Genomic DNA, 23,046 nt, shown 5'->3' on the forward strand with positions numbered 1-23,046 from the left:
CATAGATGCTTATATTATATTATTATTATATCTTTCTAGAGAAAACAACATCATCCAAAAACACTCAGGTCTCCTCTCCACCTGTCGGCATCCCTAAGCGCCCTGTTGTTTCAGAGGCTGCAGACAACTTTGGAGTGATACTCACAGATCCTTCCAGGCACAGTGGAGGTAAAGAGAAGACCCTTCATTTATTCATTTTGCTTGTTTTCAGATGTAACTGACCTGTTTCAGATTATTTGGGGGTGGAGTGGCACAGGGTGTTTGTTTACTATTCAGATTATATACTACCATGCAGCTCTTTTAAGTTCTATTTCAACCATTTTTTAAATGTCCTATATTCAGATCTTGGTAACCCAGTACAAATGGTTTGTATTTAAACTCAAATTCAAAATGTTATGGTACTAAGTTTTTATAACTCACAAAAGGAATTTTTCTGTCTCCTCTTGGCAAGGAAACCAAATTTACATTTGAACTCTGAACATCTGACTCTTTTTAAAAAAAATGATTTGTCAAAACGTATGATGGTACCTAGAGTAAGATTTAGTTTTTTTAATTGAATGGACTACATGGCATACTCAGCATTATTGTTATATCTTACGGTTTTTAGATGCCATAGCAGTAGAATTTTCAAAAGACTTCTTTTTAGTACTTAATCACACATGAATTCTACTGTTACAACATAATGTGCTTTTCGTGATCTAGGGAAGGCTTAACATTTTATTGCTGAGCTCTAAGAATTTTCAAGCTTCTCTTCCCTATTTTTATAGTCTTCCATGCATTGGTTTCAGACAAAAGCAAGCCACAACATTTGAACACCCTTCTGGAGCACCTCTGCTTCTTCAATATCATGAGCTGCTTTTTCTTGAGTCCTTTTACTTCTGAGGAACCTTTCTGCTTCCTTAAGCAGAGATAGGAGTGTCAACGTCATAGGTATAAAACTGACATCGGAAGAACAAAAACCTTATGACTTAACACATTGTACTAAATGCTGGAGCAGCAGAAATAAAATAAGTCTTGCACTTGGAGAAGTTTACAGTATAGTGGATGTTACAGACAATTAAACCAATACCAATATAGTAGGGAAGACAGACAAATTAACCCATAACAGTGATTTTGATTCCACCCTTGTTGTTGTGAGGTCAAAAGAGAAATATCTAAATCACTCACTTGGTAGGAAGGAGGCCCAGTGATGATGAGAGGCGTCCTGATCTAAGCCTCAAAGATAAGAATGTTACCGCTGGATGAAGAAATAGGAGAAGGAGTTCTAGGCAGAGACCCCTCCTTGTGCAGAGACAGATGAATGACATGTTCTATTTCATTTAGAGATTCAGAGATTTTATTGAGCGTGACTGGTTGCTGTGTGAAGTGATGCTACAGTGGGGAGGTGGGTGGGTGCCGTATATGATGTACTTAAAAACTTAGTCTTTCCCCAGAAGCTATAAAGTAGCCTGAAGGATTTTAGAGACGGGGTAGGAGGAGTGGCAGCAGGTAAGGCTTAGAAATAAAGATAGTGGCAGTGTGAGTGGAGAAGGAGGACACGGGTGAGAGATAAAGGGAGTTGAATCTACACTGAATGAGAGGAAGAACTATGGTGCCTTGGGCTTGGGCAACTTGGACCATTTACCAAGATAGGTAATAAGAATCTTTAGGTGAAGTTGGTGGATTCTGTTCTGGAAATCATGAGTTTGGAGTTATCCAAGCAGAGATAACCATAAAGAAGTGATTTATTTAATCTTCACAACCTCCCTGTGAGGAAGGTAGCATAACTGCTTTACAAATGAGGACACTGAGACTCTCAAGGGGGTTATGCCTAAGGTCATCCAGAAAGGTCATGGTCATGCACCATCCAGAAAGTGGTGGAACTGCTGTTCACAGTCAGATATTTGAACGCCAAGAGCAGTATTCTTTCTTCTCTCTCCTAACAGTCACACACTATTTCTTTTAGGTATTGACGATATTCTCCTCAGTAGAGATTTTCCCCTAATAACTTTCTTTTTCTGTTTGGTCTGTGGTATTCTTCGATGAGTTTTAACCTCACGTGAATCAACGTAGGAAGTTGTTTGGTTATCTGGTATTAAAAAAAAAGAGATTCACTAACACTTCTATTCATTCTGTTTCCATTGCTTTCTAACTTGAAAGGAATACAGTAAGTATCATGCCAAGTTGCCTGCTTTGAATATCTTCCTCTTTTTATCCATTAAGCAGTTTATTTTTAAAATGCCACAGTGTTCTCCATGCAGGTACCATATGCAACATTATTTTGTTCTTGTGTATTGGTAGTCAGATTGAAGAGGTGTTGAGACAGAGGGTTGTTGCTTGAGGCCAGGCCCAGGCTGGACAGAGACAGGGCTCCCTGAGTAATTCACCAGAGTAATGTAACCATGGCCCAGAGTTGGTCCTCCTTGTTTTAGCTCTAGAAACTTGATTGTTAGCATGCCAAAGGAGCGTTGGTCTCTTGAGAACCAGCTCACGCTTACAAAATTCACAGGTGATTAATGTAAACTGAAATGGGCAGTTTAATGTAACTGTCATACAGACCAGATTGTTTCTATCTGCATCCTTTCCTTTAGGAACCAAATGGGAAGCCCCTTATAACCACAAGATTGCTTGGTCAGCAAGAAGTGTGAGGTACACGGTTTAAATGACTGATGAACTCACTGCTGAGGTTTCCACCTGCCACAGAATGGAAACCTTCCCATTTGGGGACTAGGACATACCCTCCCCTCGGCAGTGCTAACCAAAAACCGCCAGACATTAGTCCTCTGACCCCCTTTTTCTACAAGGTCATGTGCGTGAGCACGTGGATTACCAGTTTCCTGATAGCACTTGTCTCGTTACTTAACTGCGCATCCTGCCTTCCTGCTTTCTCTCCTCCCATTTTTATTAGTATTGATATTATTGGTTAAGTTTTATCCCTATTTACTGCTAGCAGTCTGTTTTTTGGAGTAGCATTCCCACAAAAGTAAGAGCTACATTACTGATTGTTGATAGGCTACCATAGTAATAGCTAATATAATAATCTGTGGACCGTTTGCTGAATATGTTTTCTGCAGCTTGGATGGGTAAAGAAAAACATTTAAGTCACACATCATTTTGAAAATTTGCCATAAATTTTAACCACAGTCAGACTTGAAGCACCAGGTAATAATGACGTCTTCACTGTTTTAGCCAGGAATCCAAGATAGCATGGTCATAATGATCATACTCATTAACTTTCAGTGTTTCAGAGCTAATTATCAAATTTATAAATTTTGGGGCTTCCCTGGTGGCGCAGTGGGAGAGGCCCGCGTGCCACACACACAAAAAAAAAATTAATAAATTATTTCACTCTTCCTTCCTTCTGTGCTGTACTTGGAGATTTCATTGCCCATTAGCTTTTAACAGAGGACTGGAGGGTAGTCATAATACTGTTAACTCTGGAAAGAAGTTTGGTGAAGAGCCGTTAAGACAATGATGTTTGGGATTTATCCCTTGCAGTCCATTTGAGTCATTCTTGTCTCTGCTGCCGCGGGTTATTGAAATGAATGTTTCCATTTCCAGTCCCAGAGGCACCTGATCGGCCCACTATCTCCACTGCATCAGAGACGTCCGTCTATGTCACTTGGATTCCTCGGGCAAATGGGGGGTCTCCAATCACTGCCTTCAAGGTCGAATATAAACGGATGCGGACTAGCGATTGGCTGGTGGCAGCTGAAGACATTCCTCCTTCCAAACTCTCTGTGGAAGTGCGTAGTTTAGAGCCAGGTAGTAATATGCAAACATTTTCTTTTAAACTATCAGTGCTGACTTTAGATGCAAATTCTTAATAATCTCATATTCTTCTAATTGTTAAAGTAATATGAGCTTATTGTATAAAAATTTGAAAATAAAATATAAAAAGAGAATAGTCACCTGAAACCCACCCATCCAGAGATAACCATTGTTTATATTTTCTTGTATTTCTTTCTAGTCTTTTTTCCTTTCTAATACAAACCAGGATCGTGCCATAAATATTATCTTGTGACCCCTTTCCTCTATATTATATCATATGCATTTTCCAATATCATTAACAATTCTTCAGAAACTCAATTTTTAATAACTGTGTATCTACCAAGTAAGTACACCATGATTTTCTTAACCATTCATCATTTCTGGGCTTTAGATTATTTCTAACTGTGGATAAATAGAAACAGTGTTGTGGTGACATCTTTGTATGTGTGTGTGTTTGTGTGTGTGTGTGTGTGTGTCTGTTTTGCTGTGAATGAATATTTTAAGAGAAGAATTGCTTATTTGACTAAAATCGATCTGATGATACATCTGAGCATGGTTAGACCCATTGCTTTATTTGAAGCAATGAAGACGAGACAACACTAACACCTCTTTGTTCTGTAAGTTTTGTTTCAGCAGCAGGGGATTCCCCCAGCCTCCCCAGTGTATGAAAGAAATTAAACTGTAAAAGAGAAAAGCAGTAATCACAAGTCAACTTTCTTTACTTTTATTTGTTTAGGTTTCATGACCATTTTTGTTGATGGACTTTTAAATGTACTTTAGTAGCAAATACCTGTGTTTGTCTAAACAGGCAACATGACGAGCCCAGGAACATGTAGGTACAGTTGGGAGAAGATGGCAGTTTTAAATATGGGCAAAGCTAAGGAACATTTTGCAGACAGAAAAGACTGTCTTCAGATGCCCAGGGGTTATTTTTGAGCTTTTAGGCAACTTGCTTTAGGAGTCTAATTTATTCTTTAGATTCAGATTTTCAGAAACTCACAATCCTTAGAGGTTTTTTTAAGTTCTTAATATCTAATCCAAACAGATACCTTCTGTTGTAGCTTAAATCTGCTCCCCTTATCCTATTATTAGCGGGAGCAGAGTGACATCTGCTATCACCCACACAGTGCCTCTTCACAAACGTATTCACCGTATTAAACTTCGCTTCAGTTGTTTCTTTCAAAGGGAAAAGAACCTAGTTTTGAGCACAGATACACCAGCTAGTCCTGTATTTGATGGGTATGACTTTAGAACAGGATGTTGAAAGAGTAACGTGCTCTTTCCCATTTTCTCCCTGCCCCGTTCCATGACGGACATCATCCGTCTCTCCCAGTGACTCCCAATAAGGTCTTGTAATCTTGAACACACTCAGTGAACACATGCAATACCAGTGAATAGGAGTTGGCAACTGTGTTGAAATCTATTCACCATCTAGGCTTTCGAGGATGTTGTTGTTATTGTAGAGAGATACTTAAGCACAATTGTCGTATTTTGAATATTGTCCTTTCAGATGTCTTATTATAGCTTTAAAAAAATTATGGTTTTCTTCCCCCCCGCCAAAAGGTTCAACATACAAATTTAGGGTCATTGCTGTCAACCATTATGGTGAGAGTTTTCGGAGTTCGGCCTCTCGTCCTTATCAGGTGGCTGGGTTCCCCAATCGTTTTTCTAACCGTCCAATAACTGGACCTCACATTGCATACACAGAAGCTGTCAGTGATACTCAGATCATGCTCAAGTGGACGGTAAGTAAAACATCTTCTCTAATGAGAAGAGTTTCTGATTTGGCCATGTTAATTTAATATCTTGTGACACAATACTATGAACGGCAAATTTTTGAACTTTCAAGTAAGGGGAAATTGAAGGGCACAGATATTTGTGTAAGAGCACATGTTATAAGGGGCCAGGTTTAAAAATAAAATGATTGTCTCCTCAGCTCTCATCCAAGTGTTAACTTAATCGCCTTTTCACGTTTTATTCCTTTGGAACCCAATGTACTTTTATGTCTTTGAACCTGGTGAGATATATTGCTTTATTTTTGTTTAGCCCTGCAGTAAGCTAAAATGCTCTTAATACCTCTGAATACCTTTAAATTAAATTTAAAATGGCCATCAAGGATGTTTGCAAAATGAAGCTAAAAAAATATTGCCACACAGATAAATAAATCTTAATGGATGTGGAAGTTACATTTATTTTTGTCTTTGACAAGTCTTTGCTTCTCTTTTCTAGTACATTCCATCAAGTAACAATAACACTCCCATTCAAGGATTTTATATCTATTACCGGCCAACAGATAGTGACAATGACAGTGATTACAAGAGGGATATTGTAGAAGGTAAGTTACAAGGACAAGTGGGAGTCCTAATAAAGGAGCTTTGGAGGGAGAGGGTTTATAAATATTATGAAAAACATTATCCCAGGTTAAGATAGAGTAAAAAAATGCAATGGTATATGTACTATTACTTTGAATTTTTCCCACAGAAAGATAATTTTTCCAATTTAGTGCAGTGGACCCTTGAAGCATGGGGGCGTTAATCCTCGTATAACTTACAGTCGGCCCTCCCTATCCAGGGTTCCTCCACATCTGCAGGTTCGACCCACCACAGGCTGTGTAGTAGTGTAGCATTTACTATGGAGTATCTGTGTAAAAGTGGACCCACGTTGTCAAGGGTCAACTGTATATATACCGTCTTACATTTGCTTAAAGAAACAGTCAGTTACGAAAGAGTGGGGGAGATATGATTTGTCAGTAGTTCGTCTGAAAAAAATTTTTCTGTTTTGTTTAAATGAATAGTGGCCTGAATATAAAAATCAATTACAACTTCTAGCTATATTAAAAAAAAGAATGTCTCAGGCAACAGTTCCATTGAAGTCTGTCCTAGAAAATCACATCTTGAGCGTGTTACCCATTTTTAGAGATGCTGAGAAGTTGAATATATGTAGAGAAGAAAACAGCTGAGAGCACAAAGCCTGTTGAAACTGCCTTTTGACTACATTTAAAATATAATCCAGGGACTTCCCTGGTGGTCCAGTGGTTAGGACTCTGCACTTGCACTGCCAAGGGCCCAGGTTCAACCCCTGGTTGGGGAATCCACAAGCTGCACTGCACAACCAAAAATAAAAATAATTAACTAATTAATTTTAAAAAAAGAAAGAAAGAAAAAGAAAATATAATCTGGAACTTTGCCTGTGGTCTGAGGGCCGCACGCGGTCTGGCTGGCGCCTGCCTCACCTCTACTATGTGTCACGCACTCTCCCTTTCTCACCGTGTCTTCCATCACGCATGGGCCTTCTTTCTGTCTCCTCGTGTGCACCAAGATCTTTCCTGCCTCGGGACCTTGACACACGGCAGTTCCAGCTACCTCCCCCAAGGCTTCATCTAGGACCTCCACTTCTGTCTGTTGTGTGCTTGAATGTTCCTTGCTCAGAGAACCCCCTCCCGTTGACAGGAGATGCCCTTGTGATTTCTAACCATGCGCTTTGTGTTCACTTCATACAGTTTATCCTAGTTTAGTTGTGTGTATGTGTGTGTGTACGGAATTATTTGCTTAAAGTTTGTCTCCCCCACTAAATGTTAACCTCCTTGTGGGCAAAGGGCCTTCTTTCCCACAGCTGTGTCCCAGGTCCTACAGCGATGAGATGTTTGGTGTTTATTGAATGAAGGAATGAATGAATGCTTGGAGTCCAGAAAGAACAGTGGAGTGTCTGGGAATGATCAGACTGGAAAAAAGACGACGAACCAGCAACAGGACAGCTGTCTCCAAGTATTTAAGGACTAGGATGTTTAAGAGGAACTCAACCTGTTGGGGTGGGAGAGGGGGGCTACAAGGGAATTTTTTGAAGAAGAACCCTCCAATACTGCATTTTTAACATGGTTCTCTCACAAAATAATAAGCTCCCTAATTCGGGAGGTGTTCAGTAGAAGCTGGGTGCCTGTTTCTCAGTGATATCTTGGAAGGGATTCTTAGTTTGGGAGGAAAGCTTCTTCCAAGGTCTTTTTTTCACTCCAAGATTCTTCTTTTTTGAAATATTAATCTCCTAATGGATTGTGTCAGAAAATCGTCCCAGGCCAAGGTTTCTTTCCTCTGAATTCTTGACGTCAAATACTGCCACATAGTTTTTTGTTACAAGTAGTCTTATAATAAATTACTTTTAATATGCACCATCACATTTCTTGAAATATCGCAGCATTCCTTTTACTGTTTATCCAATGGAATTACTTTTGTAATATGATGAAAAATTTATTGTCTAAGTTTTAATACCCAGCATAGTTTTTGAATGAAAGAGTGATTGTTTCTCTTCTTAATCTGGAAAAGTAGGAAAGAAACGAGTCCTCCAAATCTGCTTTAGACGTTAAGAATTGGGGAAATGTGGAAAGATCATTGTTAGTGGCAAAAGGATTCTGTGAAGTTGAGATAGTAGCTGCCTTGAGGGAGCAGTGGCGGGAGGAAGCATGATGGGGATGGGGGAGCCAGGAGCCCTCTCTCTCTTCACCTGGGTGCTGGTCCCATGGCTGTGTTCTGCTCGTGAACATTCAGCTGTACAGTGATGGGTACTTTTCCATAGGCATATTTTACTTCATAAAAAAGCTGTTTAAAAAACGAAATGGAAAGAATGGTTAGTGACTGATCTGCACTTTAGTCCTGGCTCGGTCTTCATTTTAGTTTATCTGGGTTAGGCAGGTGAGGCTCTCAGATTTTTATTTTTCAAATCTTTTGAGAGAGGCTACACTTTTGTTAGAAAATCGTTGTAAACAAGGCAAATGTCAGTGAAATGAGCATCCCTCTCTGTCTCCATGTGTATCACTCTCTTCCCCACCCTTCTGGGTTTTACTCTAGAAATAATCCGCTGATAAAGAGTTTCTAAACTATATTCTCTAGTTAAATCTTTGAACTTTTGCAGACTTGAGTGATGTGACTGTTGAGTGTGGAACTGGGAAATTGCTCTAAAGAAGACTTTGTTTTCACTACAAGCATCTGTACATGTGAGCTTTGCCTTGTGGTTCACAGAGAACTTGTTTATGACCGTAATAGATGGAGCAGTTAGATGTTTAAGTGGGCTTCACTGTGCTGTGTAATTCGCTCCTTCCTTATTTTCAAGTTTATGCACTTGAAATTCTTTTTGTGGCAGTTGGAAACTATTGGCTTGTTTTCCCAAAGCGAGGAGCAGAAGTATTTATCCTTTGTACCTAAAGTTTTCTTTAAAGTTTTAGATTACTTATGTATATCGACTCAAAATTGTTTAAGCTTTGAAACACAATTGCATTGTTAAAGAATACAGTAAGAGAAGAGCAATTATATTAAGTTATCCTATCTTCTGAATTAGGTTCCACGTTTAGATAAACTCAGCGTTTCCAACATACCATGTTTTCGTGATGAATATTTTAATCTTGTAAATTAAGTTGAGTTCCAGGTAAATCAAACTATCAGTCATCCTGATCTTTAAGCCTGTGCTTTGGTTTTTTACCCTTTCTAAAATATTCTTGGAGAAAAATCTGCTTGCTAAGCAAAGGATATGCTGGTTGGTTGATTTTAAACCTAATAATGCACTTAGGTGTCTTATTCATCAGTGAGCCATAAAACTTTCTCTTTGCCGATATTTCCCGTAATTGGAATAATTACCATAACACGGGATGTTAATCTAACAAAATATGTATTACTTTATTCTCTCTTATTAGAAACATATCAGAAGTTTAGTTTAATTCCATTTTTTTACTAGTGCTACGGAAGGAAAACTTCAAATCTAGTGTAATAATTATTCAAGCGAATGGTGATAGGTGAGTGGAGGGCTGGGAAAGACCTAAAGATACGGAAAAAAGTTGAAGTCTTTTAGAAAAGATTTTGGAATTTAAAAATAGATCTGTTCCTATCTCAGGTAGATTTTGAGGCAAGTTTCTTTTAGGGTCCTCTTTACACTTATAAGTGGGGCATAGAATTCAGAATTCCTCACTTCTTGAGCTCTTCATAGTCCCTTGATCCTAAAACAAGCAGATTCTCTTCCTTCTAAAATATGGGGCTTATAAAATATGAACGAGGGGCTTTGTGTTGGTGTCCTGGAAGGGCGTCAGGGTGCTTCCAGGTCAAGGTGTTTTTGTCTGTGTTGACTTAGAAAGGATCCCAGAGCTATTGGTCCTGTCAGCCAAGTAGATATGACTTGTGTGCGTGGATTGGTTTGGTTTTGTTTTTCTTTCCCTTTAATCGACTCTTAAATCAGTTGGTGGTATAGTTGAGTTTCTAAGAAACAGTGGAAACAGGTTGAAGAGGTGTTTTCTAAGAAGGATTAAAAGTGTCTGGCAGAAGTGTCCCTGTTTATTAAAGTTTGTCACAGGTCCACAGAAGTAAAAACGGAGAGTCATTTATACTGGAGTGTTCAGTTTAGAAGTGTTTCTAAATGAAATGCTGGCTGCGCACTGTGGATAACAGAATCATTCTGTTAGAGATGCTTGTGTGGTTTGGAGACCCTGGTGCAAAAGAAAAGAAATGGTGGGAGCGGTAGCCAAGAGTTTCCCATAGTAGACTTTGCTTTCTGACTGTTCTCGAATTCAGGCATTCATTTATATGTTGGATCATGTTGTGTCTATTACAGTGGAATTGAGAGTTTCATTGAGGCCTGTCTTGTAAGTGGTCACTTGTTCTGGGTAAGGCACCGTTTTCTGACCTCATACGTGGCGTTGCTTTCTGGTTAGGTGGACAGAGTGATTGACTCGCTGGGCTGAAGTAGGGGATCAAAGGACTTGAGGTGGTTTTTTGTTTTGTTTTACTTATGCATAAAATTAACATGTATTTTATGAAGGACTTACTACTAATTACTTGTAATGAATCAAAGTCTGCCCACACACAGGTAGAGCTTTAATTCAGTTTCTCTCTTCTCTTTACCATTTTTTCATGCCATGTAATAGAAATGCTATGTATCTGTTGTGCATTGCTAAAATATTTATATGAAGTACACTTTTATCGCACAAACTGACTATGTGCTGATGGCCGCTGCTCCAACCTCATTTCAAAATTATGAAGTGATTTTATTGACAGTGTTGTTTAGGTTGTGGGTTGTAAAGCTTATCTTTTATTTTTCCTTTCTAGGTTCAAAGCAGTGGCACATGATAGGCCACCTGCAGCCAGAAACCTCCTATGATATTAAAATGCAATGCTTCAATGAAGGAGGAGAGAGCGAGTTTAGTAACGTGATGATCTGTGAGACGAAAGGTAGGGGAGGGGTCAGAATTAGTGCTTTTCTCCCTGGGCAGAACTAGAATTCTGAACTCTGGATTATTCCTCCTGACTGTCGATATATTTACTAAAGAAACTTCGGACCATTTTTTAGGTGCATCCATTTAGACTGTCCCAACAGTCTAGCCTTCTGTTGGCTAGAAAACTTGCCTTAAGAATAGTTTATATAAAGGCTTCCCTGGTGGCGCAGTGGTTGAGAGTCCACCTGACGATGCAGGGGACACGGGTTTGTGCCCCGGTCCGGGAAGATCCCACATGCCGCAGAGCGGCTGGGCCCGTGAGCCGTGGCCGCTGAGCCTGCGCGTCCGGAGCCTGTTGCTCCGCAACGGGAGAGGCCACAACAGTGAGAGACCCGCGTACTGCAAAAAAAAAAAGAATAGTTTACATAAGCGTTCATTGTATTCATTAACTTCTGTGTGACTCTGAGTAAGTCATTTCTTTTTTTTTCCTCCATGAAGGAACAGAAATATTTGCTGACTAATTATCTGAGACTGCTGTGAGAATTAGAATCCTTAAAAAAAAAGTATAAGGGTGTTTAAGGAAAAGCACTACGTACGTTTAAAGTGGTTTCTTGAATGACAGATACATATAACACTACCTACTCATTCAATGAAGCGTAGTAAAGTTCAGAATTAGTCGATAATTCTAAAGTGAAATTCTCAGCTCTGCCTGCAGACATAGATTAGCTGTAAAATATTACCATCGTTGAAAACAGAAGATACCACACTTGGATAATAGAAATAGCCAAAGTAGAAACAGGCTCAGAAAGATTGAATTATAAAGCTAAGACTCGGTTTCTTTGTTTAATTCTGAATCATGTGTCTTCCTGCTGCAAAACCCACATATTAAATTCACATTTAAACATATATACACACAGACCTGTAGACTTACCTTGAATTTCACTTGTTTAGCATATATTTGAGTACCTTTTTGTACTGAACACTGTGATACGTTCATGAGCATTTCTTACTTGCCTCCAGAGTGCTGTGAAACTTGGAGCAAAATTACATAAAAATGAAATTTCTCATCTCTGTTCCCAAGACATTTAAGAGTCTAGCCAGGCGGAACATAAAACACAGACAATAATGTGCTAACTGTGCTGTTTTTAAGTGTTATTAATTTTGTTTGTTTGTTTGTTTGTTTGTTTTTTGCGGTACGCGGGCCTCTCACCGCTGCGGCCTCTCCCGTTGCGGAGCACAGGCTCCGGACGCGCAGGCTCAGCGGCCATGGCTCATGGGCCCAGCCGCTCCGTGGCACGTGGGATCCTCCCGGACCGGGGCACGAACCCGTGTCCCCTGCATCGGCAGGCGGACTCTCAACCACTGCGCCACCAGGGAAGCCCCAAGTGTTATTAATTGACTTTGCTGGGGAATCAAAGGTTCTACCTACAGACTTTCAGATCAGTGAAAAACAAAAAACTTTAAAATGTTAGCTGTTCATACTGAATGAGTTTCTAATGTGTTACACAGTCCCAGCCTGTTTAAGTAGAACATCTGATGCATGATTTCTCCTTTTAAAGAAATGACTCAGAGTTCTTGCTGTGAACAACAATTGTCTTATCTTTAGTAATTCAGTACATATTGGAGGCCAGCCTCTTTCCCCCCCCCTTAAAGATCATAGACTGTCACGACTTTCCTTTCGTTCTCTGCTTTCTCTGTATGGTTTTCACCTCACATTGCTCATGTCATGCTCCTGCTGTCTCTTCTTATTCATGTTAATGGGACCGTGTCACTCACCATCCACTGCAAAAGTTTCTGACATCAGGGAGAGGTTGGCAACTGGTCCTCAAGCTTGGTGGAATTTTGAATACATTAAGAGTAAATAAAGAGTGAATAAACCTGACGGACTTCCCTGAGTAATCATGGTATTTCATGTGCGATCTGTAACACCCATTTTTGTCTCAGAAACTTGTTTGTTGTCTTTGGAATTGTCAGGGACCTTAGAATTGTATAATCCAACATACCACCCAAAGTAGAAATTTCCTACAGAGACTCTCTGCCAGGTATTCTTCCAGCTTTCAGTGATGGAGAGCTCTTTCCTTGGAAAGGCAGCCTCTCGTTGACTGATTTCCAGCCCTGTTCTGCATAGTTGAAGTTGCTAGAAAAGAGAACCCCAATAGAATGTTTGTTGAAGTAGATTTTTTTAAAGACAAGAGAACCCCAATAGAATGTTTGTTGAAGTAGATTTTTTTAAAGTAGATTTTTTTTACACTCTGCTCCTGTAAGTTATTAGGATAACAGGAAGTATACTATAGTAACTAATAATAATGACAAAATGGATTGAACACTGCCGCGTGCCAGGCTCCATGCTGAGAGCTTTACTCTTCATGACAACCTATGATGGGGCTGTTATTATTATCTCTATTTTCCACCTGCAGAAACTGGTTCATGGAGGTCAAAGTCTTACAGCTAAGGATAAGTGATGGAACAGGTTAAAAACCTGGGCAGTCCGGTTCTAGAGATCCGGCCATCGACCACTATGCTCTACTGCTTTTCTATGACAGTTAAAGCATCAAGGGCATGTTATTTGGGGACAGAGAAAATGGGGTTTGTGTCCCACCTGTTATTAGCTTTTGTGGTCGCCATTATCCAGAGGACCAGTGAATTAGGGAAGAGCACTGCGTCTATGTGGACTCCAGCATTTTTGGGTTTGGGAAGTTTAATATTATATGTGAGGTTTTCGGAATCGTATAGAATTGTTCTAGTAGTCCAGAGTCATGTCTTCTAATATTTTTCACAATCGAGAGGCATAAAATATCTAATTGTGAGTCTCATTCAGCTCAAAGTATATCAGATCGAAAGGAGTTATTGTCCCATCTGTAAGTTGAAATAGTTTTATGTCAACTCTTTGGGAGTCTTCTGCAAGTACAATTGAGCAGATAATCATATAGCAGCTTGGGTTAGACCAAGTGCATCTGTGTCTCTGATCTTATAATTTCTTTAGAATTTGTGACCTAAAACCTTGACATTAGATTTTTAAACTTTTGAGTCCTCTTTGTGACTCACTGGTGGTCAGATCATCTCAGTACCAAGCGTAAACAGACTGGCTTGGATTCCTAACCAAACCTCCTTCGGAGAGTGAACCATTTCATGGAGTCTGTCTTCACTCTGACATCATGTTTTCCTGTATATTTCAACTAGTGAAACGGGTTCCTGGAGCTTCTGAGTACCCTGTCAAAGACCTGAGCACCCCTCCAAATTCTTCGGGGAGTGGAGGAAATGCTGGGCCCGCAAGCAGTCCCGCCAGAAGCAGTGACATGCTGTATCTGATCGTCGGCTGCGTTCTGGGTGTAATGGTGCTCATCCTCATGGCTTTCATTGCCATGTGCCTGTGGAAGAACCGCCAGCAGAATCCCATACAGAGTAAGTCATCCATCAGTGTCTCCTTCCCTTTTTCTAAAGATCAGTAGAGAAAGATTGTCAGAATAAATATTGATCCCTAACACGTTCACGTATGAGTGTCGTGGTATAAAACACATTCGATACTCTTCATTCAGTGGAGGTGACTTTAAAACAGTTCTAGCTGTAAGCCAAAGTAAGTGGAGCATCAAATTAAATTGCCCAGGAGAAATAAACAACAAAGCCCAAACTAAGCAGGTCTCTATGTAAATAGCCGACTTAGTGCTGGGAAACTCTGGCTCTGTCGGACCACCAAAGAGGAGGAGGACTTGAAGCGTGAGCTTTGGAATTGCTGCAGGAGCCCCTTCATACGGGTCCAAATCTTGTCAGCGAGGAATGGAAAAGGCATGATGGAAAGGAGGGTAGTGAAGACTTTTCTAAGTTACTGTCCTGGGATGACACGGATGAAGGTACTACAGTCCTGATTCGGTACTTAATGTACTAAAACTTCTGCAGAGTGGCGTCCCCACCCCCAAACGTGTCCAGTAGTAGGAGTGTCCGAGCTGTCAGTGATGGTGCATTAGAACCCTGTTCCCTTTTCTTTCCCCATTTTTCTTCCCCTCACATTCCTACCATTTCTCTTCCCTCAGCTATCATAAAAGAGCACAGTCAGATCAATCAGAGTCTTTAGTCTCTGCTGGGAGGAAGTATTTTGGTTTCCTCTTTGGCCCCAGGAGAAAGAGATGAGAAAAGAGCAGAGGAAGACCCCAGCCGTGACAGGCACTCGAGCAGCTCTTAGCCGGTTCCTGCCCGTGGTCCCTTTTTAGTGAACAGCTCGGGGTGGGGTTGGGCGGGGAAGGGGGGTAGAAAGTGATGTATTTTTATTGCCTTGGCGCCTCCCAGGAGATAGGCAGGGAGAGAAGTGGTGGCGGTACCAGGCTGAAAGAGCTGGCCATCCCTTGATTGGGTCTTTTTCTAAATGGTTTTAATGTCATTGACTCTGAGTGTGTGAGAGTGCGCTGAACCATTAAAAGAAGAGTATTGAGCTGGTTGTCTGAGTGAGATTAATCTGGCTAAAGTCATTTTCCTTTGTGACTTGATAACATGTTGAAAGATGGGAGTTTATGACGGTAATGTTCATTCCGAAGATACTCGTTGGCTCTCTCCTGTGTGCTCTGCACTGTGGTGGACAGTGCAGGTATAATGCCCTCTCCTTATAGTTTAGTGGAGAAGAGAAGCAGGTATACTGATAATAACACACCTGTGATAATAACACACCTGTCATAGGAAGAGGAACACCTAGTCCAGTCTTGGCGCCTCCAATACCTGTGAAGAATCGATCGAAACTCTGACAACGAATCCTGTGCAGTTTAGATAATATACTTTCTAAAGGACATTTCACTTTGTCTAAATATATCTGGTAGGTGTGCCTCTGGGAATCAGATATTTGAGGTAGTTGTTGAAATGCTTTTAATATAAGGAAAGGGAATAATTAGCCTTTTGCCGTTGGTGCCTCAAAACTTCCAACTTGGCTGTAATAAGCAAAGAACTATATGAATAGCGAATGTTTCCCCAACCCCATCCTTTTACTTAAAAGTGGTGTTTATTGCTTTTTGAAATATCCTACCTAAACTTATCCTGTCGTTGTACAATTTCTTTCAGCACTTGGAAGCACAGGGGAATTTAAACACCTTTTCGTCGTGTTGCCGTTACTTTGATAGTTTCAGCTTGCATAGTTTACTAATTCTCTTTTGAGTAATTTCTCTCTGGTTAATTTCTCCTCCCATTAAAGAGTCATAACTAACTTACAGTTCCTGGCTGACTCCACCCTGTAAAGGAAATAACAGCAATAATTTTATTAAAGCATATCTCACAGGCAGGCTTTAAGCGAACACTTTTTTAGAGTATTTTATTTTAGTATAGTTATAGTTTATTAAGGGTTTAATTAATAAAACTTCCTAAGCAAGAAGAATTGTCCGTTTCAGTATCTTACCTTTTCTTTTTGTTGTTCTCTTTTAACAGAATATGACCCACCAGGCTATCTCTACCAAGGGTCAGATGTGACCGGGCAGATGGTGGAATACACCACTCTGCCTGGCACAAGCCAAATAAACAGAAATGTTCATGGAAGCTTCAGCAATGGCTGCTCCCATCTCCACCATAAGCTCCCCAGTGGAGTCAGCGGGAGCTTAAATGGAGGACTCTACTCTGGGCGCACGAGCTCTCTAACCAGGACACGTGTGGATTTTGAACATCCTCGTCATCTAGTGAATGTAAGAGACCCAATTATAAATAAAAGCGCCCCTGTGCCCCACGGTGCCAGGATACAAGAACAGGGCCAGCATGCGTGGTTTTTCCCAATATAGAAACCTCACAGGTTCACTGGAGTGAACGTAGCATGTATCACCGGCAGCCCCTTGATCCAGAGTCATGTTTGGAAGCTTTCTATTATCAGGCAGGAGTTATATTAATCAATCTGATTTATATTTTTTAATTATTTGGCACTGGAAGTACAGGACCAGTAGCAAACAGACTGGAAGTTATTCTTGCGATGAAGCGGAAATACCATTGAGCGTGGACCAAACCAAATACTTTAAATTTGATTTATTTAGAGCAAACTCTGAAAGCTCATATGCTTAGACGAGTCAGGCAGATCTTGAAACTGAGTGAAGCAAGTTGGGGATGGGACAGAAGCGGTGGAGGCATGGGAGAGTTGTGCACTGTCTTCAAGCAGCGGCCCGGTTCAGCGCCCATTGTTTGTATGCAGAGCTGAGGGCCCCGTGTGGCCTGGTCTTCTGATTTTTCACGACATCCGTAAATCTAGGTGAAATCACCAGATTTTTTTACACGTTGGCAACTAATTCCAGTTTTAGAAAGCGTTGGGTGGGCCATGCACAGCATGTCTGCAGGCCACCAGATTGTCACTTCTGACCCCCTGTGAGGTTTTTCTGATTTGTTTTGCCCCATATGTGTTTCTCTGGTTTATGTTTTACAATATTAGTATTCTCTAGCCACAAGGGGTGATAAACCTTTAAAACTACTATATTTCAGGGATAACCAGCTGATAGAGTTTAGTTTTTGAAATGAGAGTAGAATGACGGACGTATTTTAGATTTGTGCTGGCGAAAGAGATTCTCTGCACTAGGCAGTTTGATTTATTACATCCTTTGGATGTGCATCCACATTATTTTTCAGTCAGATAGATAATATGTTTAGTTGGTCGATTAGGCACTCGTTTATGTTTTTGTCATTGTTCTGATTACAGATATATTTGCCCGTAACCCACAATGTGCTAAAGTTTGGAGAAGTTTAGAGATTTTTTTTTTTTTATCTTCAACAGTAGTAAAGGTTTATTAAAATATTACCTTTGGAGAACAAAACTATAATATATATTTGTATCTAAAAGCTAGAAATCTAATGGCTTTCCTGTGACCTAGCTTTAGTATGTCATAGAAAAAATATTTAATTTGCTTTAGTGCATCTCATTACCAAACGAGAATAATGATTTCATTATTTTGTGTGGAAAGACATGGCTTATATTCAGACTCTCTAAACTTTTTTTGTCACCATTCCTAGTCCAAACTACTAACATTGTCCAAGAAACTGAAGGAGAGAGCATGACGCTTTGAACAGCACATGCTGTTTCCATAAGAAGAAAAAATAACTCTGATGCTTGCTTTAGTATTTGAACACAGTACTTTGTGTTTTTTGAACAATGAGTTGCTATTTAAATGAGAGTTGCCCCATTCAGTGTACAATTTTAGAGGTTATCCTCTGTGATCTTAACTCATTCATTTTCTTACTATTCTCTTTTGGGAAGGTGGACATAGGGACATATTTTATTTATTTATTTTATTTTATTTTATTTTTTTTTTTGCGGTACGCGGGCCTCTTACTGCTGTGGTCTCTCCCGTTGCGGAGCACAGGCTCTGGACGCGCAGGCTCAGCGGCCATGGCTCATGGGCCCAGCCGCTCCACGGCACGTGGGATCTTCCCAGACCGGGGCACGAACCCGTGTCCCCTGCATCGGCAGGCGGACCCTCAACCACTGCGCCACCAGGGAAGCCAGGGACATATTTTAAATGCTGTTGATCATAAAAATGATTGAATTAACTGTAATCCGTTTAGTGATTCAAATAAATGCATCATCTTGTAGGTTGTTAACTTCATTTTTTTCGGAAGCTTTGGAGTTTATCCTCATGGACTGAATGTAGCATAGGAATATTCTTTCAAAGTTTTCTTTAAAATTCCTATTGCTAGTTGGCTCAGGAATGTTGAGAGAAATTTTCGGTACTTTTGGTTTGCTTCTATTCTGGCTGTTGTTATGAGATGAATGGAAGTGGAAAGTGTTCTGGGGAGAAACGATTGCCTGAACTTTTCCTAACCTTGAAGGCCTGTTCTGAGTCTGGGTGCAGTGTAACAGCCTCCCTCACCCTTATCAAATTCAGTTCTGCTGTTTTGCTTTCGAAAGCAGAATTTTGACTCTGACCGTAAGGCTGGTTCAAGCCCTAACTTCAGTTTTGAAGAGCTCTTGCCATCGTATATGTCAAGTGAACATTTTACAATGAGGTATGTGTTAATCTGGGCATTTTTCTTAATTGCTGGGCAGTTTCCGCCAAAAGCAACAGCAAAATATTAATACTCCGCTCCAAGTCATCGCTGGCTGAGCATCTGCTCCATCTGGAAAAATATAACATGTTTTAAGACTTCGTCTAGTCAAGTGAACAGACCTAATCGAAATAATTACAGGAAAATGAAGATGGGTTTATCTTGTGACATCATTCAAACAGATTTCCACCCTGTTTCTCCAACTGGCATCCCATAAAATTTTTCCATGACTGCTAGGAAGGTAAAAATAGATAGGAGGTTATAACGCATAGAATATTTTGGGCCCATTAGATTTGAAACACTGAAGGGAAGTGACTCAACTTCTCCCTTCATTTACTTGCCTCTTTCCAGTACAAACATACATGCAGGAAACATAGGAGTTAACTTTTTGGAGAACACTTTTAATATTGTGCAGCACTCATTTGCGAATACAGTAAATAGTGATAAACGTAACGTGGCTCAGGGAGATGGTTAAAATATACCATGTAGCCATTTATTGTTGGGGCGGCTTTTCCATTTGAGATGATGTGGTTACGAGTCTGTGGCACCTTCAGCACTCTCTCTTTTTCTCTTTTTCCCTGTCCTTGCTTCCTGATAAGGGTGGTGGCCTGTACACGGCAGTACCTCAGACTGACCCGATGGAGTGCATTAGTTGTCGAAATTGTCGGAACAACAATAGGTATGTTGCTGTGTTTGCACAGGTGGTTGTGAATAGTTATGTGGCTCCCTTTGTCATTCTCCCTTCAGCAAAGGAAGTTCTTACAATTTTACCTAAGTTATAAAATCTCAGAATGTGGAGTCTTAAGTTGAAGGCTGTTACTCAGTTTTTGCCCCAGCTTTACAATTTTTACCTTTCTGTGCTTTGGTTTCTTTAGATATATGGACACTATTGATGACTTTATTTCTCACTGAGATACTTTTAAGAGGTTTGATGTTTTTGAAATCTTTGAATTAGTGTCATTCTCTGCATACAGACTTCATCTTTTCTCACCTGTTCTGTTTTCAGTAGAGTTCTTTTCTATGCTATGTGATATTTTCTACTCTATTCTCTGGATGAGAGCATGTTTGAGTGTTAGGGGGAAAACCCTGTGTGTATGGTAATGTTTTTTCATAGTAACATTACTGAAATTTTCGTATCAGATTATTCAATTTTTAAAAAATCCTTAAAACCTTAAGATAATTAAGTAGCATAATCTTGCTTTCTTTTAATTTCTGTTTTTTTAAATTAAGAGTTATATGTACTCACAATACTTTAGACAAGATAAAAATAAGTAGAGTGAAATGCACGTTTAAATTTTGACAGGATATTCAGAAAGCTTTCATGCCAGTTCTCTATGTATTAATCCCAAAGGATTATCAAATATTTTGTTGTACTGAAGTTGCATCTGTCAGAAATCTCAGTTCTTTCTCTTACATAATGATGGTGTTTGATTACATGGTCTCAAAAGTCCTTCCCAACTCTAAAGCTCTGCAACTTAAAAATCATATTATAGTTAGTACATAAAATACCTGGAGTATGCACTGGAGTTTGGTTATTTCATTACTGAAATGGGATTTGACCCATATTTTCTAAAACGAATTATGAAGTTAACAGTTGCATCTGGGAGTTATCAAAACCAGAACTTGAAGAAGGAATCGGTCGACCATTGAATTAAAAGTACATTGTTTCATCATGTGTTTTGAGAGTTGCAGAGCAAACGCAATAAAGCTTTCTGGAGATTTTTTTTTTAATCATTTACTTAACCCATCTTAGGGTTTCTATATTAGCAAGAGCCATCTGCCTGTCTTGTGTACTAAGATTTGCTTGTTACACTTTAAAATTCTGTATGACCCTAGCTAGATTTTAAGATGCTCATAACAGGGAAGCTACAGTTTTGTCCTGAGCTTGTCAAAGGCTTTATCACAACTTGTTAGGAGCATGCTAAAGAACTGGTAAAGATGGTTTATACGCCTGGTAAGTAATCAGATGGACTTAATTAAAACACATCCTTTGTCGTTCCTGTGGCCATCAGCAAATGTGATTCAACCCAGACGTTAGAATGATGGAATGAGCGGACCTCAGGTCTAAGAATAAGTAAACGTAGGCTTTGCCACTGCTTAAATCTATGATCTTGGGAAAGTTATGTAATCTCTCTGAGACTATTCCTTATCTGAAAAATGGAGAATTGTCCCAGATAGTGTAAAATTGCTCCCAACATACTCTGATTATAGATTTTGGTAATTTGCTGCTCGTCATCTTTATAATGAGGTATCATATCCTGGTACCAAAAATACATCCCATTTCCTTAAAAGAATTTGAATGACTTCTGCCATCTTGCATTCATGGCCATTTTTGTACGTGTGAGCCTGTGTGTATGTGGCATTTGGGGGGTTTATTATACGTGGTTTTTTTTCCCTTTAAGACAGTGGACAATTATATTTCTATTGGTTTTCAAGTTAATGGCCTCTTGCATTTCATGTATGGGGGTTTTATCTGGGAGCATAGGTGAATTCTCTGCAGCCTGAGAAAGCCAGCTTCTGTTTCTCCCTGGCCTAAATCTTCTTCCTACCTCAGAGTCTACCGTTTAGGGCAAACCTTCGCTTACCTGCCTTGCCTCCGAGGTTAGCCAAGTGGCTCATCTGGCTTCCAGAAGCGCTTATGTGGTTTTGACACAGATGAACATCAGTAAGTACCTATCTTCAACTCTGCCAAATTGGAATCATTAAATCGAAAGCATCTAACTCATTTAACGTTGCAACTGAAAACAGGTATCCCCTCTCAAGATCCCCAAGATGGCAAAATTTGTAATAAGCTTCTAATACTGAGAGGCAGGTGATATATCATGGGCTCCCCAAATATGCACAATTTTCGTCAATTTATACTTTTAGAATGTCGACATTATCGCTAAGACTAAATTTGCGTTTCCTAATGCCAACTGAAAAGAGCGTGTACACAAAAAGAGGTATAATTTCAGTTAAGACAAATGAGGGCTATCCAGGGGATATTTTAGAGTTTTTCGCTCTTCAGTCAAAAGAAACATTTACACTAGCCACTGGAATAGGTTCTGAGGTGTTTCCAGGCAGAAGGAATCACGAGTCATGGAAGGAGGAAGGATAATGCTTACATGAGGGTAAATAGTCTAGTTCAGTGGTTATCAAACTTCAGCACACACTAGATTAACTTGGAGCACTTGTAAAAACACAAATTATGAGGCTCTACTTCTAGAGTTTGTGAGTCAGTAGGTCTCGGGTGGGGACGGAGAATTTGCCTTTCTGATGAGTCCCAGGGCTACTGGTGCTACTGGTCCTGGGACCATGCTTTGAGAAACACTGACATAATTTAGCTGGAGAAATGCAAATAGAGGGAGCAGGATATAAAACTGGAAAACCAGTCTGAGTTTATATCATGGATGACCCTTACTGTCAGGGTTTACTAGTTTATTTAATCAACATTTATTGAGTGCCCACCATGTCCTAGGTACTGGCCCAAGCCCTCCCTCCAGAGAGCCAACAGTTAATAATAGTGACTCACAGCCAGAGCTTGAAGTATAATGAGTAGAGTTTGAAGAAGCACATTGAATCTTGTAGTTTTATATTTAAGGAATAGAAAAAAATCCCTATTGTTTCTGTAATATACAATACAGGAGGGATGTGAGATTTTTACATTAATCAAAAAGGGGGATATGGGTTAAGTGTTGAGAAACACTGGGCTTAGTGGCACAATGATGCTTTTGAAGATTTTTAAGAAAGGGAGCCATCTGTGCAAGATGTGTATAATAAGCTGGTTAATGGTAGTAGGCAGGACGCTGGTCGGATTGGAGGGAGGAGACCAGTGTGACTACATGTGTAACGAAGGCCTTAGCTTCACGCGAGGAATGGGGGTGGAAAGGAAGAGAAAAGTGAGATTCTAGAGCTGGAATCTTTAGGACTTGGCCATTGACTGATTGGGATCTGGGAAAAAATGGGAGATTCAAATGAGTAGAAAGTTTCAAACACGAATGACCTGGTAGTTGCCATGGTGATAGCCATATACATAAGAAACTTAATAAAATGATATATGGAGGAAAGTTGATGAATTTGGTTTGGGGCTTTTAGAGTTTCAACTGCCAGTTGGGTATCTAAGTCAAGGAGACACAGGAAAATTC

At 40.0% G+C, this 23,046-nt stretch overlaps 1 protein-coding gene and 1 non-coding gene across 2 annotated transcripts in view; both read left to right on the top strand.

Annotated features, from left to right (window-relative positions):
• Positions 1-23,046, top strand: part of CDON (cell adhesion associated, oncogene regulated) — a 100,636-nt gene that overhangs the window by 61,245 nt on the left and 16,345 nt on the right. The window contains exons 11-18 of the mRNA XM_060017101.1: positions 40-168; positions 3,541-3,744; positions 5,314-5,495; positions 5,980-6,085; positions 10,830-10,952; positions 14,117-14,338; positions 16,337-16,587; positions 19,522-19,601. Of these exons, the coding sequence (XP_059873084.1) occupies positions 40-168; positions 3,541-3,744; positions 5,314-5,495; positions 5,980-6,085; positions 10,830-10,952; positions 14,117-14,338; positions 16,337-16,587; positions 19,522-19,601 (1,297 nt within the window). The remainder of the gene's footprint in view (positions 1-39; positions 169-3,540; positions 3,745-5,313; positions 5,496-5,979; positions 6,086-10,829; positions 10,953-14,116; positions 14,339-16,336; positions 16,588-19,521; positions 19,602-23,046) is intronic.
• TRNAA-UGC (transfer RNA alanine (anticodon UGC)) lies at positions 6,768-6,840 on the top strand. Its single transcript has one exon. It is a non-coding gene; the product is annotated as a tRNA-Ala (tRNA).

The sequence above is a fragment of the Delphinus delphis genome, chromosome 8 (genome assembly GCF_949987515.2).
Source record: "Delphinus delphis chromosome 8, mDelDel1.2, whole genome shotgun sequence".
NCBI classification, from domain to species: domain Eukaryota; kingdom Metazoa; phylum Chordata; class Mammalia; order Artiodactyla; family Delphinidae; genus Delphinus; species Delphinus delphis.